This window comes from Haliotis rubra, unplaced genomic scaffold, assembly GCF_003918875.1.
Source record: "Haliotis rubra isolate DU_JTF1 unplaced genomic scaffold, ASM391887v1 Scf527, whole genome shotgun sequence".
Taxonomy (NCBI): domain Eukaryota; kingdom Metazoa; phylum Mollusca; class Gastropoda; order Lepetellida; family Haliotidae; genus Haliotis; species Haliotis rubra.
Window position 1 is genome coordinate 645938 of NW_025767221.1, and position 13156 is coordinate 659093.

The 13156-nt window shown below is 37.0% G+C and overlaps 1 protein-coding gene across 1 annotated transcript in view; it reads left to right on the forward strand.

Moving 5' to 3' along the window:
• Window positions 1–1466: 1466 nt before the first annotated feature.
• The window catches only part of LOC124252854 (NAD-dependent protein deacylase-like), a 30427-nt gene continuing 18737 nt past the window's right edge, over window positions 1467–13156 (forward strand). The window contains exons 1-4 of the mRNA XM_046686526.1: window positions 1467–1902; window positions 8079–8225; window positions 10345–10443; window positions 12323–12449. Coding sequence (XP_046542482.1) covers window positions 1783–1902; window positions 8079–8225; window positions 10345–10443; window positions 12323–12449 — 493 coding nt within the window. The 5' untranslated portion in view covers window positions 1467–1782. The remainder of the gene's footprint in view (window positions 1903–8078; window positions 8226–10344; window positions 10444–12322; window positions 12450–13156) is intronic.

The following is a 13156-nucleotide window of genomic DNA, read 5'->3' on the forward strand; positions in this document are numbered from 1 at the left end:
CAAAATACACATGTATCGACTTGTGGATGGGTATTCACAATGATGGAAGGGGGATAACTCTATATTCTGCAGCTCAACAAGAGCATTACAGTTACCACAAATGGAAACATATTCCTTTCTGTTCGTTAATTCAGAGTGCTGGACAAGGTTCGTTTCGAGGGTGTTTTGTTGCTCCAAATATATGTCCAAATATTTGCGGAGGAATTTGTTTTATCAGTACTAATAAGTGAATGGGTCAGTTAAATGATAAAAATTAATATTGAGCTGGGTCTCAATTCCTCGTCACTGAAACTGGACAATACTTTGAAACTTTTGTTGATATTGTATCCTTCCTGCTTACTGTCGCCTTTACGATTAGCTTATATGTTTATTTGTGTGTTTGTTTGTTGTTTAACGCCAAAGTCGGCACTATTCCAGCTATATGACGACGGTCTGTGAATAATCGAGTCTGAACCAGACGATCAAATGATCGACATCATGAGCATCGATCCACACAATTGGGATACGATGACACGTGTCAAACAAGTCTGAAGTCGAAAAGATAAGGGAAATATGCTCATCGAGGATAGATACCACTTCGATCATTAGTTTAACTGTTACAAGAGAGTTCCAGGCAGTATATTCTGTGTCATTTTACCTTGGAAGAATAGAAACGAAAAATGTTTTCTACGCGGAGACATCGAACTCCTTATTCTATGTAATCGAACTCCTATTCGATTGCTTTGGTGATGTTTTTTTCAATTCACGGTCATTTAGTTCGACCGCGACCACACCCTTTCATTGTCTAACCAGTATGGCTGGCTATCTGTATATATTAACTAAATATCGATCGATTATCAAAAAATATCGCTGACATACATTTTGACTTGGAATACTAACAAAATAATCATAATTTAGAAGCATCCCATGAACAAAGACCTAACTTTGTGTATTGTCGGAATAAATTTAAACTTAATTTCGCCAGCCCTGCAAACTGTAATCGAATGTATCGTTGTTTCCAAATACCTGCTCTTGTTTATGTATATATATTTAACTGTAATCGAATATTTCCTATAGATTTTAAACTCGCTTGGAATGTTATAATCTATTACCTCAGTGATGCAGGTGTTGTTCCACGAGTGCGTGCGAGTTTATTATATACCGGGCTCAGGTCGTTCTCTAAATATAGATAAATATAGTTGTTTCCAAAAGCATGCTGTATTTTATGTGTTTATATTTAAACAATTATTTTTTGTCTGTGTCTTCGAATATTTTCCTTTGCTTTTGTGTTTAACTAAACATTACTGTATATTCCAACTCTTTGTACTTTGCCAGAATTTGGTGATTTTTCTTGTTCAATCAGTTTCACGAACGTGAAATTATGGTTTTATTTGCAGATTCGAGCTCCTCACAGCTGGGGCGTCGTGAAAGTGTCACGCGCTGGGAAGGAGCTTGTGACAGAATCGTGCAAAGGGAAGTAACTCTAATATATTTACCTCCGTCTGAGATCAAAGCGGTTAAAAGTCACTTTTGGTATTTTGACAAATATTCGTTGAAGTTTCCAGTAGATTGTTTGATCTTGTTTGGAATGTCTCTTGCATGTGTCTAGGTACAAACCACATAACGTAATGTAATCGTTTAATGGTGACAGTGGTAGCCTAAGTCACAAGCAGTTCGAAAACCACATGCAAAACAGAATAAACTCATTTGTGAGTTCTTTTTTTATGACGATGGACTATGAATAGTCAAGTACTATATTGTTGACTGTGCGTGAACCTTTACACACAAGGAAGTCTGGGCTAAATGTTCTCCCGAAGATCCGGGTCACTGTGTGTCAGTCTAATAAGACAAGTCAATCCGTGGGCACGGACGACAGATTTCCTGGTAGGAAAGTGTTTGACAGTCGCCATGGCGGGGAGACAGGTATGAATACATTCTTCTGTTGTTTTAAAGTTTAATATATTTTATGATTTACAGATTCATAAACGGTTGTTAACATTAGATGGTAAATCAAAACTATAACCAGCCCTCAAACGCGGATACAGCTTTCTTAAAAGGATGGGGAAAGGTGTTTGTGAGTTACTGACTGAGTTTGGTTTTACGCCGCTTTTAGCAATATTCCAGCAACATCACCGCGGGGGACACCAGAAATGGGCTTCACACATTGTACCCATGTCGGGATTCGAACCCGGGTCTTCGGTGTGACGAGCCAACGCTTTAACCATTAGGCTACCCAACCGCCCCATTTTGTGAGTTATGGATAGGCTCAAGATTATCTCTTGAGTCAGTGAACATTTACTTACATGTTATAAGTTCATATAAGTTATTCATAAGTTCGATTTGTGTTAATTAAACTGAACACTTTAGTGACAAAAAACATGTAATTAGCTCAGGGTGGTGTGTGGTCCTGTGCATATGAAACGCTTTCTCGAAAAACATTTTTCTATTCGGCAATAATATCGTATTCGCTCAATGAGAAGATTTAATTGTAAAGAACATTCTCAACGCACACTAATATAAATATATGCTTTTATTATCAGAAAGAGATGATTGATAAATATATTACTGAAGTTGACATCCACAGATCAGGGATTTGCGGGACGCGAATGTCTGCGTTCTATGCGCATAAAAATTGACAATGGACGCAACGAAATTTATTAACGCGTCCAAAGGAACACAGAAAAAGTCCAAATACTTTTTGTAAATATTCCAATCAAGTAACAATAAGTTATCACTGGGTTTGCTACTGGCTGAGTTATGGTATCATTTGCAATTTGATTACTGTAACAATTTAAATGATGATCATGATACACAATACAATAACAGTATTAATAGTAATATTTAAGTGTCTGGGACCCCAATTTTGTTGTCCAGAGCCCCTGAAAATTAAGAGTATGAGTCCAAGGGACCTTCAAATACAGGAAGCCTAATGGTTAAAGCGTTGGCTCGTCACGCTGAAGACCCGGGTTCGAATCCCCACATGGGCACAATGTGTGAAGCCCATTTCTGATGTCCCCCGCCGTGATGTTGCTGGAATATTGCTAAAAGCGGCGTAAAACCAAACTCAGTCAGTCAGTCAGTCAAATACAGGACTCAAGGTATATCCCTGATAGATGTTCACTTTTCATTAATAAACTGTCTGACTTGTATTGGACCTTCCACCAATATTTTGGTTGAGTCATTTTTATTCATTGGTTATTTCAAAGGGAATATCAAGCAGAGGGAAATTGTTGCAAGCTTTGTACAGTTTGGTTGTTCACAGTGTGTCCCTGCACCAACATCTTCATGCTCACTGGGATGGAAAAGATTTACAGTTTGACATAAAAAAGTGCCAAATTGAAAGCTCTTCCTTGTCCTTTAAACTTCAAACTCTTTATTTGGTCAATTTCCTATGTGTTTCCTGCAAAAAACAAATTGCAGTAAATACCTTGAAAAGTGTAGTTAACAGTCATAACATTGTGAATGCATTTTGTAGCTTGTAACTGCAATCATTGTTTTAAATGCTGTCAGGCTGTGATTGAAAAAGAAATGGACCAGACACATCAGTGATTTAACATCATGAGCATCTATCAATGCATCTGGGTTATGATGACATTCATCAAAGTCGGCGAGCCTGACTACCCGACTCCATTAGTCCCCTCTTACAACAAGCGTACTTTATGGGACTGCCATCATCTTGTCGTATTGCTGGAAAAATGCTCAGTGCAGCATTAAACAAAAATCAAACAAATAGTGCATTCTGCATTCATTTTGTGTATCTAGTATAGCTAACTTGATCCCACCACTGTCTGCAGTCAAACCAAAATAACAATGAACTGTTTGAGAGGCATTCTAGAAGTTGTAAATATAGGTTAACAAGTCTTTATGGATGACCACCAATTTCTTATTTGTATAATAGTGATGCTTCTGTAGAGATACGAAGGGGATGTTCATAATTCACGGCTAGGGGGGATTATGATGATTTTTATGAAGAAACATGTACAATGTGAATGACCTCTCCCAAACATTTATGTACATGGTAAGTGACCCCCCCCCCCTTCATGTCATGTACTAAATCAATTACCTCCCCCCTTCTTTCCATAATTTTTATGCATAATTTTTAAATATATTTATATACAAAATTGCTGACCCCCTAAGTACATGTGTTCAAAATTGATGACCCCCCTACCTCCCCAGAGCAAAATGGGTGACCTCTTAAATTCATCATCACCCCCCTAGCCATAAATTATGATCCATTCCTTATAATGTTTTCAAGCATGAAAATGGTGTAAGTATCTATACCAAAATGTCGCTGTTATACAATAAAGAAGTTTATCATCCTTAAAGACTTGTCATTCCCCAAAATAACGTTGATGTCATCAACTCAGAATGCAAGACAGCTGAGTCGTGTAACAGGCTTAATGTTGACAGCTAAAGATTTAGGGGCCCTTTTTATAACCGATATCCTAACACTGCCAAATGACTCAGATTTAGGGCTGGGACGGGTAACCAGGATACCCAGGACAGGTGGGTAATTAGTTGGACCCAGGTACACGTCTCAATACCCGGACCTTTTATGATCATATGACTAATAGATTAAACAATGGAATATGTTATTCTTTCATGATAAAAAGGTTGTATTGTCTTTGAAGATTTACACATTATTTACAGTCACCTGTTTTGAATATTGTACATGATTAAGTTATTGAAAAATAAAAGATTCCACCATCTTAGCCTCCTAGCTGAAGGAATATATTGCCATTTCTCATCCAGAAATTTGATGTCAGGAAAAGTAACATAACGGATAGAAGACAGGTGTCGTAATCAACGTAGGGTTATAGGGGATGGGATACCAGGGTGTGAACTATCAGACTGGGCTAAAATATAACGCCCAAGTTGATTTTAATCCAAATAAAACGGTCTCTATTCAATTTATCCATAAACACATTCAGAATATCAAACCAGTCTTATCGATGGATAACACTAACATAAACGACGTCCCATCTCACAAACATTTGGGAATAGTTCTTCAACAAGATTGTATGTGGCACAGTCAAATTGAAAACGTCATAAAAAAAGTCAGTCCAATGATAAACTGCCTAAGAAGTTTTAAATACTAGTATCGCTTCAACAGGAAAACGCTGCAGACAATGTACAAATCATTTATTTTAACAATATTCGACTACGCGTGTCATGTATTAGATAATTGCACTAATAAGCAAACGCTTCTTCTATAGAAATTAAATCTAGACGCTATCAGAACTATCTGCGGAGCTGTTTGCAGCACAAGTCATAATAAACTATATTCTGAGACAAATATTTCTTCACTTGAAAATAGAAGACGCCGTAAAAAATTATACATATTTTATAAAATGGTTAACAAACTAGTTCCAGATTATTTGTCTAGTTTAGTTCAAGAAGAAGTATCATCTGTAAGTGGATATAATTTGAGAAATAATTCTGACCTACAAAATATTAAATGCAATACTAGTTTGTACTCCAATTCATTTATCCCTGACACGGTAAACATCTGGAACTCTCTCCCTCCAGATATCGTAAATGCCAATACTCTTGGGGAATTCAAAAACAAACTAAAAGAACACTACACCAGTGAAATCTACTTTAATCTTTCCCATGGTTCAAGATCTTGCCAGATAATCCACTCCCGACTTCGGCCTGGGTGTAGCGATTAAAATGGAGATAAGTTTTCCAGACATATATCTGATAGTCCTGAATGTAACTGTGGGCATCACACCGAAGATGCGCTTCATTTCTTCCTCATCTGTCCCATATTAAAATGCATACTTCTTTAGTAGAGGATTTAATTTGCCATCAATCTTATTTGGTCATTCAGGCTCATTAGAACAGGTAAATCTGGAACTACTAAAATCGGTACATAATTATATCATATCTTCCCAGAGATTCTTGCAATTTACCTAGCCTAGTTTTATTGTACCTGCCGTGCCTTGCTGTAATATTGAGATCACAACAGCTTCTAGTTTATTTGCCTTCAACGTATGTTTGCAAATTGTAACACATTATATTGTCAATATTGCTCCTTGTAGATTCACATTACGGTATGTTTTGCACCCAGCTCATGTGTACGTCACTATCATTATTGTTATTACTCTTGTATCATTGTTAGGGTGCGGCATTGATATAAGCATGTTTTATTGCTTGTTTGCCAATCCCATCATGCCTAAATGAATAAATATGTTTAAACCATATATATCTATTTTATACACTTGTGTGTACCAGTTGCACATATTTGCATCATGAAAAACCCTTTATGCTCATATTTACAAACAATAACATATTGAACTGAAAATGAATCTAACATGGCTGAACTTGTTGGGGAGATGGATTTTAGTATTCGTAGATTTGGGTATGACAATATTACATGTATTTCATCATCAGTTATTATTTCAAACATCAGTCCTGTTTCTTTTTGTTGGGGAACCAAATCACAGTGTTTTGTATTATTATATTTACAACAATTTTTAGAAGGTTCAATGAAAGTTAATGTATATTTATGTACAACATTTTACTTAGCATTGAATTTTTTGGCTAGGTCAGTTTAGTTACCGGTAGATTGAAACAATTCTGCTTAAGCACAAATTCCTGTCCATTTTAACAGAATATCGGTAAGTATTTATTTTGCGACATATTTTGTCGATCAGACACCGATGATTTGTTGCATAATGAATTGAAAGTTACATTCCTTTTCCTTGACAGAGGCCCAGATAAGCTGCGTATCCGGGTAAAATATGCATAGAAATTTTCCAACTACGCATTTAAAATGTTAGATACGTAAAAGGTTAACACAAATGCGTACAGAATATATTAATAAAAATCGCTTGCATAATGAAAAAGACATCGATTGCTATCAAGTTGTACTGTTAGTATAGGACTAGTGTTGTACTGTCAGTATAGGATGAGTGATTTTTTATGAAATCATTTCCATTAGATTTAAGTTGGTTTTGATTAGGTATGACATGAGGCAGAACATACCTGCTTAGTAAACTTACTCAATGACATAATACTTAGGTGAGTAAAATGACTGAAATACGCACATATTTGAAAGCAGTGGGAATACCCACATGAGCTAAATCTTACCTGGAGCTCTGCCTTGATAATAATGATATACACTCTTTGCTAAAGTTATCTCCCTTTCCCTTCTGAGAAAAGCAGACAGTTTTACAAGACAAATCTTATGGATAACAATTATATTGGAGAAACTTGCCGGACGTTCAACATAACAACAAAAGAACATAAACCTTCAATTGAAAAATCTGATCTCAAATCTGCTCTCTCAGAACACATCGTCAAAAATCCAAATCACTCAATCAACTGGCAACAACCTGAAATCCTGGCTTCCAACATCAGTAATTGGCGCAAAAGAAAACTTCTTGAATCAATCAATATAAGAAGATTAGTACCCAAGATCAACAGGGATCAAGGGGTTTACCTCCCTAGCGCCTGGTGCATCACCAAGAAATCATAGACTCTCAAACCACTCTGCTGTGTAAACATACTCTTGTTCTTATTGTAAAAACATACCCTATCATTGTATTCTTCTCTTTCATCTCACTGCATTGTTTGTACATACTTAATTATATCTCCTTCCCCCCTTGCTCTTGTATATACTTATTTACATATCTGGCTTCCTGTACATCAATATATATAACTGTATTGTTCACTATGATCATTCTCCACCTGACGAAGGGGCAAGAACCAGCCCAGAAACGTTGTGTAAAATAAATCAAGAAGTTGTTATCCATAAGATTTGTCTTGTATTAATACACCAACTTCTAAATGCCTTTGAAGAATTTCAGCTGACAGTTTGCACATTTTTAGTGTTTGAAAGTTGTGAAGGTATCCTGCTTGTTGCAAATGAATAAGCTTTCACCTCTTCTAACTCTAGACTTTGTAAGAATAAATCTGATCCAAGGAATAAAAAAATAATGCCTTAAGATCCACATTTGATCATCATTGAAATTCATCACATATTTATACTTTATTTACAGAAAATATAAGCTTATGAAGAATGTTGTAACAAAATGTCATGGCTATTGGCTTTATGCATGATAATGAAGATGTTTGAAATATGTTCATTTCAGCAACCAAGTTCAGACATGGCAGCATTCCGTAAGGATTTTGCAAAGGCGAAACACATAGTTGTGTTAACTGGGGCCGGAGTGAGTGCAGAGAGCGGTGTCCCCACGTTCAGGGGAGCAGGAGGCTTCTGGAGGAAGTACCAAGCTCAGGTAAAAGCATTCCCGTATCCTTTTATGACAGACAGACAGACAGAGTTTATTTCCAGTAAAAAGGCCGTAGGCCCAAAATACATTCAAAAGGAAATTCAAGTGTAGTCAGGGGCACAATGATCATTCAAGTGTGTTTAATATAATTCTTTTAACATAAAATAGATACAAGGCAACAAATTTTACAGTGTCTACATTAGTATTCTTGAAAAGATTTGCTTAAGAATATACAGTATAAGGCTTTTAAACACATTTTGTAATAAACCTCTCCCTTAGTTGTGAATGGGATTCACAAATGAACAGTACATGGAATTCATCTTCAATATAGGTAAGACCTTTAGATTTACATGATGTACAAAATCTTTGATTATAATCAGTGTTGTTATAACGCCCAGTTTCTAAGGCTATTTTAAAATTACTAGACCTAAATGGTGCTAAAACAGTTCTTAAATGTGTAGAAAGGGTAAACGATAAATAACATTCAACATTTAACGGCGATATAAAATACTGATAATAGTTGCATTTTTAGGAATTACTCAGGGAAGAGTACCAGGACTGTTTTTAATTATCTGATAATCTTTGTTTAAATAAGCTTATAAACATCTTAATGTAGCAGGGCGTGGAGTCATCCCACAGATTACATCCTTACCTTGTCAGCATGCTGACGGGGTTAACCTCTTTGGTCATGTGGACAAGGCGTCCGACTTCGGATCAGAAGGTCCGTGGTTCTAATCCCAGCACGGGACTCGGAAATTTTATGGCTGCTACATTGGCGCCCAACGTGGGGCTGAGCACGTTCATGTCAAATTTGAGTAAAATAAGTCTCAGTACTCAACTATGCGGCCCGGGACGTGCCTTCTGTTGACAGGGGCGTATGTAGCAGGGTGTGGAGTCATCCTACAGATGACATCCTTACCTTGTCAGGGTTAACCTCTTTGGTCATGTGGACAAGGCGTCCGACTTCGGATCAGAAGGTCTGTGGTTCGAATCCCAGCACGGGACTCGGAAATATTATGGCCGCTTCATTAACATCACCAACATCTTGGCTCAACCAAACTTATCCAAACCCAAAATTAAAAAGAAGACTTTTAACTTTTGATGCCCATGTTGTTCTACCACTATCATCTAATGACTTAAGCATAAGGTAGCTTTGAAAAGGTAATCTGTCATGAGGAAGTTGGAACAATCTACACCAATATTTGATTACACTGGTCATATAATTAAGCTGCAGGGGCAATCTGCCACATTCACCCAGGGCCATGGATTTACAAGATGACCTATTTATTTTAAGATACTTTTACTAAAAAAAATCAAGCTGTACCGATTCAATACTTTTACAATAAGAAGTTCCCCATATTTCTGAGCCATAGCATAATATTGGTGTCAACGGTGCATCAAAAAATTTGAATAAATCTGTTAATGTTTCCGAATTTCCCTATCCTTTTAATTTTATGATGAATATGTATCCCTATTCTATCATTTAAAGATACCTTAGCTTAGAAGTGAGACTTCTGACATGCATTCAAGTGAATGTCATGAATAAGATATAATCTGTGGTCGGTCTGAGACAAGAAATAAGGGTCCACCTTTCAGAACCGGTAACTTCTGGCAAACAAGGATAAGTTGAGCACCAACCTGACAATTGACCCGTATTAGCATGTATGAGTGCCGCCCACTGGCGCTTGCCATTGTTAGCGAAGGGGCCCCAGGTTGTCCGCGGTAGGATAGGGTCGGTCGGATTACCGGAATCTGACCTTCTTTTTTTTGTGCCTAATTTAGATGCAGCCTTGAAAAAAGATATGCATATATGTGTATATTTTGTGTGTAGAGTTAAACTTTATTTCATCTCAATAGTACTGTTCAAGTACTGTAATATCTGTGACATAATTAATGATTATCGTCATCAATGATATTTCAGATTACTGATCTGTCTAGCTATTCCTAATGAACACTGATGAATTGTGACCGATCTGAATTAAAAGATGTTGTAAAATGATAAAAGCTTAGTAGGTCAGCAGAGTCACTAATCAGAATATACGGGGTCACGATAATGAGAACTCTATCTACTCAACACAAATGTCAAAGAATTTCTGCTGCTGACATCTTGGCATTTCTCCTCCAGGACCTGGCAACCCCTGAAGCATTTCAGGAGAACCCTTCTCTGGTGTGGGAGTTCTACCATTACAGACGAGAAGTCATGCTGAGCAAAAGCCCTAATGCGGTAAGTTGGATTTTTCCACACAAGCAAGTATCACTGCTTGGAATGTTAGCGAGTTTAATTCAATGCCACTTTTAGCAATATTCCAGCAATATCACATGAGGGACACCGGAAATGGGCTTCCCACATTGTACCTATTTGGGGAATCAAACCCTGGTCTTCGGCGTGATGAGCAAATACTTTAACCACTAGGCTACCCCACCTCCTTCCCCTGCTTGGAAGAAATAAATAACTGATGTTTTTGTGGAGATTGAATGTCAACAATGTCTGCGACCATGTAGAGACTCAAGGCCAGAACATGTCCACTTCATGCCATATGAGCTGTTTACTATGGAGACACGGAGGTCACGCTCTCAGGTTTGGCTGATTATAAATGCTGCTCTTGCTATCAACCACTAGTTTAGCCCGGCCAGATTTAACCATACTTCACTCACTGTGATATAAATAGATTTCATTTAGACCTGCTTTGAGACACTGATATTTGGCTCCAGGTCTGTAGCAAACTACAGAAGAAATACCCACTTGAACATGGAATTTCCCATTTTCTCAGATTATGTGAAAATATGATTATTCAGATATATTTGGAAATACCACATATATTTTTTCCTAATTTGTCTTTGCACTACCAGATAAATCACAAATGTGGCATAAGAAACAATGCTTGTCAGTTTCCAAATTTAGGACCAATGTTTTGGTATTCTTGATTCTGAATGTAATTTTCCATCGTCAGTCACTGTAGGTAGCTTACTTCAGTATTTGTCACATCATTGGACACCATCCTGGTGCCTGCTGAAGAGCTTTATAGCAAAACTCTTCATAATATGGATGGGTACAATGTGTGAAGCCCTTATCTTGTGTCACTAGACTAAGGCTTAGTCTCGTATATATATAATTTTGATAGTAACAAACAAGCCCATTTATATTGAAAAGGAGCCCTAGGGAGACCAGAGATTCAGAACCTGAGGAAATCTAGACTTGCTTTATTTAGGGCTTTAGCACTGCGGAGAGGGCTTGGCAGTAGGGAAATTAATGTGGTTCAGGGACTGTGAGACAGACTACTTGTGTCACCTACAGTGATATTGCTGGAAAATTTCTAAAAAACTCTCACTCACTCACTCACTCACTCACTCACTCACTCACTCACTCACTCACTCACTCACTCACTCACTCACTCACTCACACTCACTCACTCACTCACTCACTCACTCTAAGTGACCTCCCTTGGCTTCAGGACATCAAGGAAGCGCACATAAAATAATGTCACACTTGTTGATGCAAGATGTCATTTGCAGAGCATATCTTGAAAAAATGTTGAAATAATCCAGCAAAGTTGACACACAGACAGGTCTTGGGATAAACAGAGGCCTTTTGATTGTTTAGGATTTGGGAAAAATAGTCTTAGTGACTTAATTGAAAATGAAATTTGGAACAGAGGCGTTGATTTTTTTAAACAAGGAAGGTTACACTAAAGTCATGAGATGTATAAATTGTGAAACGGAATATAGACATGATGCGGTTTTTAATTTGTGAAGGCTAGTACGGAAATAATATCATTATGTATGAACTGTACCATGTTAATAAATTGATTTTATTTGCTTGAACATATAAATTCACTCATTTCCAAAATCTGGGGTATGTGTTACCATGGTTACTATGAATATAATGCATAATAACAATAATCATGATTATTAATCTCTTGTGCCATATCTTTATGAGATCATTTTATTTCTTTTGTTTGTCATTCTATTTTTCATTTATGTTCAAAATTTTGTGATGGTTCTTTCAATTTCAGTGTTGTCAAAATCTGAGAAATTTAGGCTAGACTTGTCAGAAACAAAGATCTGGACTTTCAGTTCACTAAGCAAAATCTGTCCCTCCATAGGCTCACATAGCTATAGCGGAATGCGAGAAGCGCCTGGCATTACAAGGGCGTCGTGTAGTTGTCATTACACAGAACATCGATGAGCTCCACAGAACCGCAGGGACACAGAATATACAAGAACTGCATGGTAGGTAATCCTTGGACCCTGGGGTTTAGAACACATTTTTGGTTTACAGAATTGTGCTTACCATTTAGCTAGGGTTCGTCAAACTAAACATGAATTTGTCTGGCTTTCTTATTTCGGAGTCCTTGAAATTGTCTCTGTCTCTTTTTACTGAAACGTGCTGAATTAATACTATTTTAACACTTGAATGTGTGTGTATTTACTTCAGAGAAGTAATGTTCCTGTTGCTGTAATGTTAAATGTTGCTGTTGCTGTACTTATTATTATTATTTTGGTTTTGCTGATAGACTCTTGTGTTAATATGTTATAGAACTGTAGTGAATCATTTTAATAGGTTTAGCTATTTTGTTTTGTAATTCATTAAATATGGTGCAATTTGGGAAACCAATTTCTACTTTTTGTTTTATGTTCTTTTTCTGTTTGGGCCTTGGTCACTTGATAGTAATCTATTTTGGTGTATCTGATGATACCCCCATACGGCTATGGTTTAATTGGTATAGTGAAGAGTTGACACAGATCTCAATTTATTCTGTAGTTTCAATGCTCTGTTTTGGTTCAGGTTCTTGTACATTTATCAAGTAGGGGGGGCGGTGGGGTAGCCAAGTGGTTAAAGCATTCGCTCATCATGCTGAAGACCCAAGTTCGATTCCTTACATGGTTACAATGTCTGAAATCCATTTCTGGTGATATTGCTGGAATATTGCTAAAAG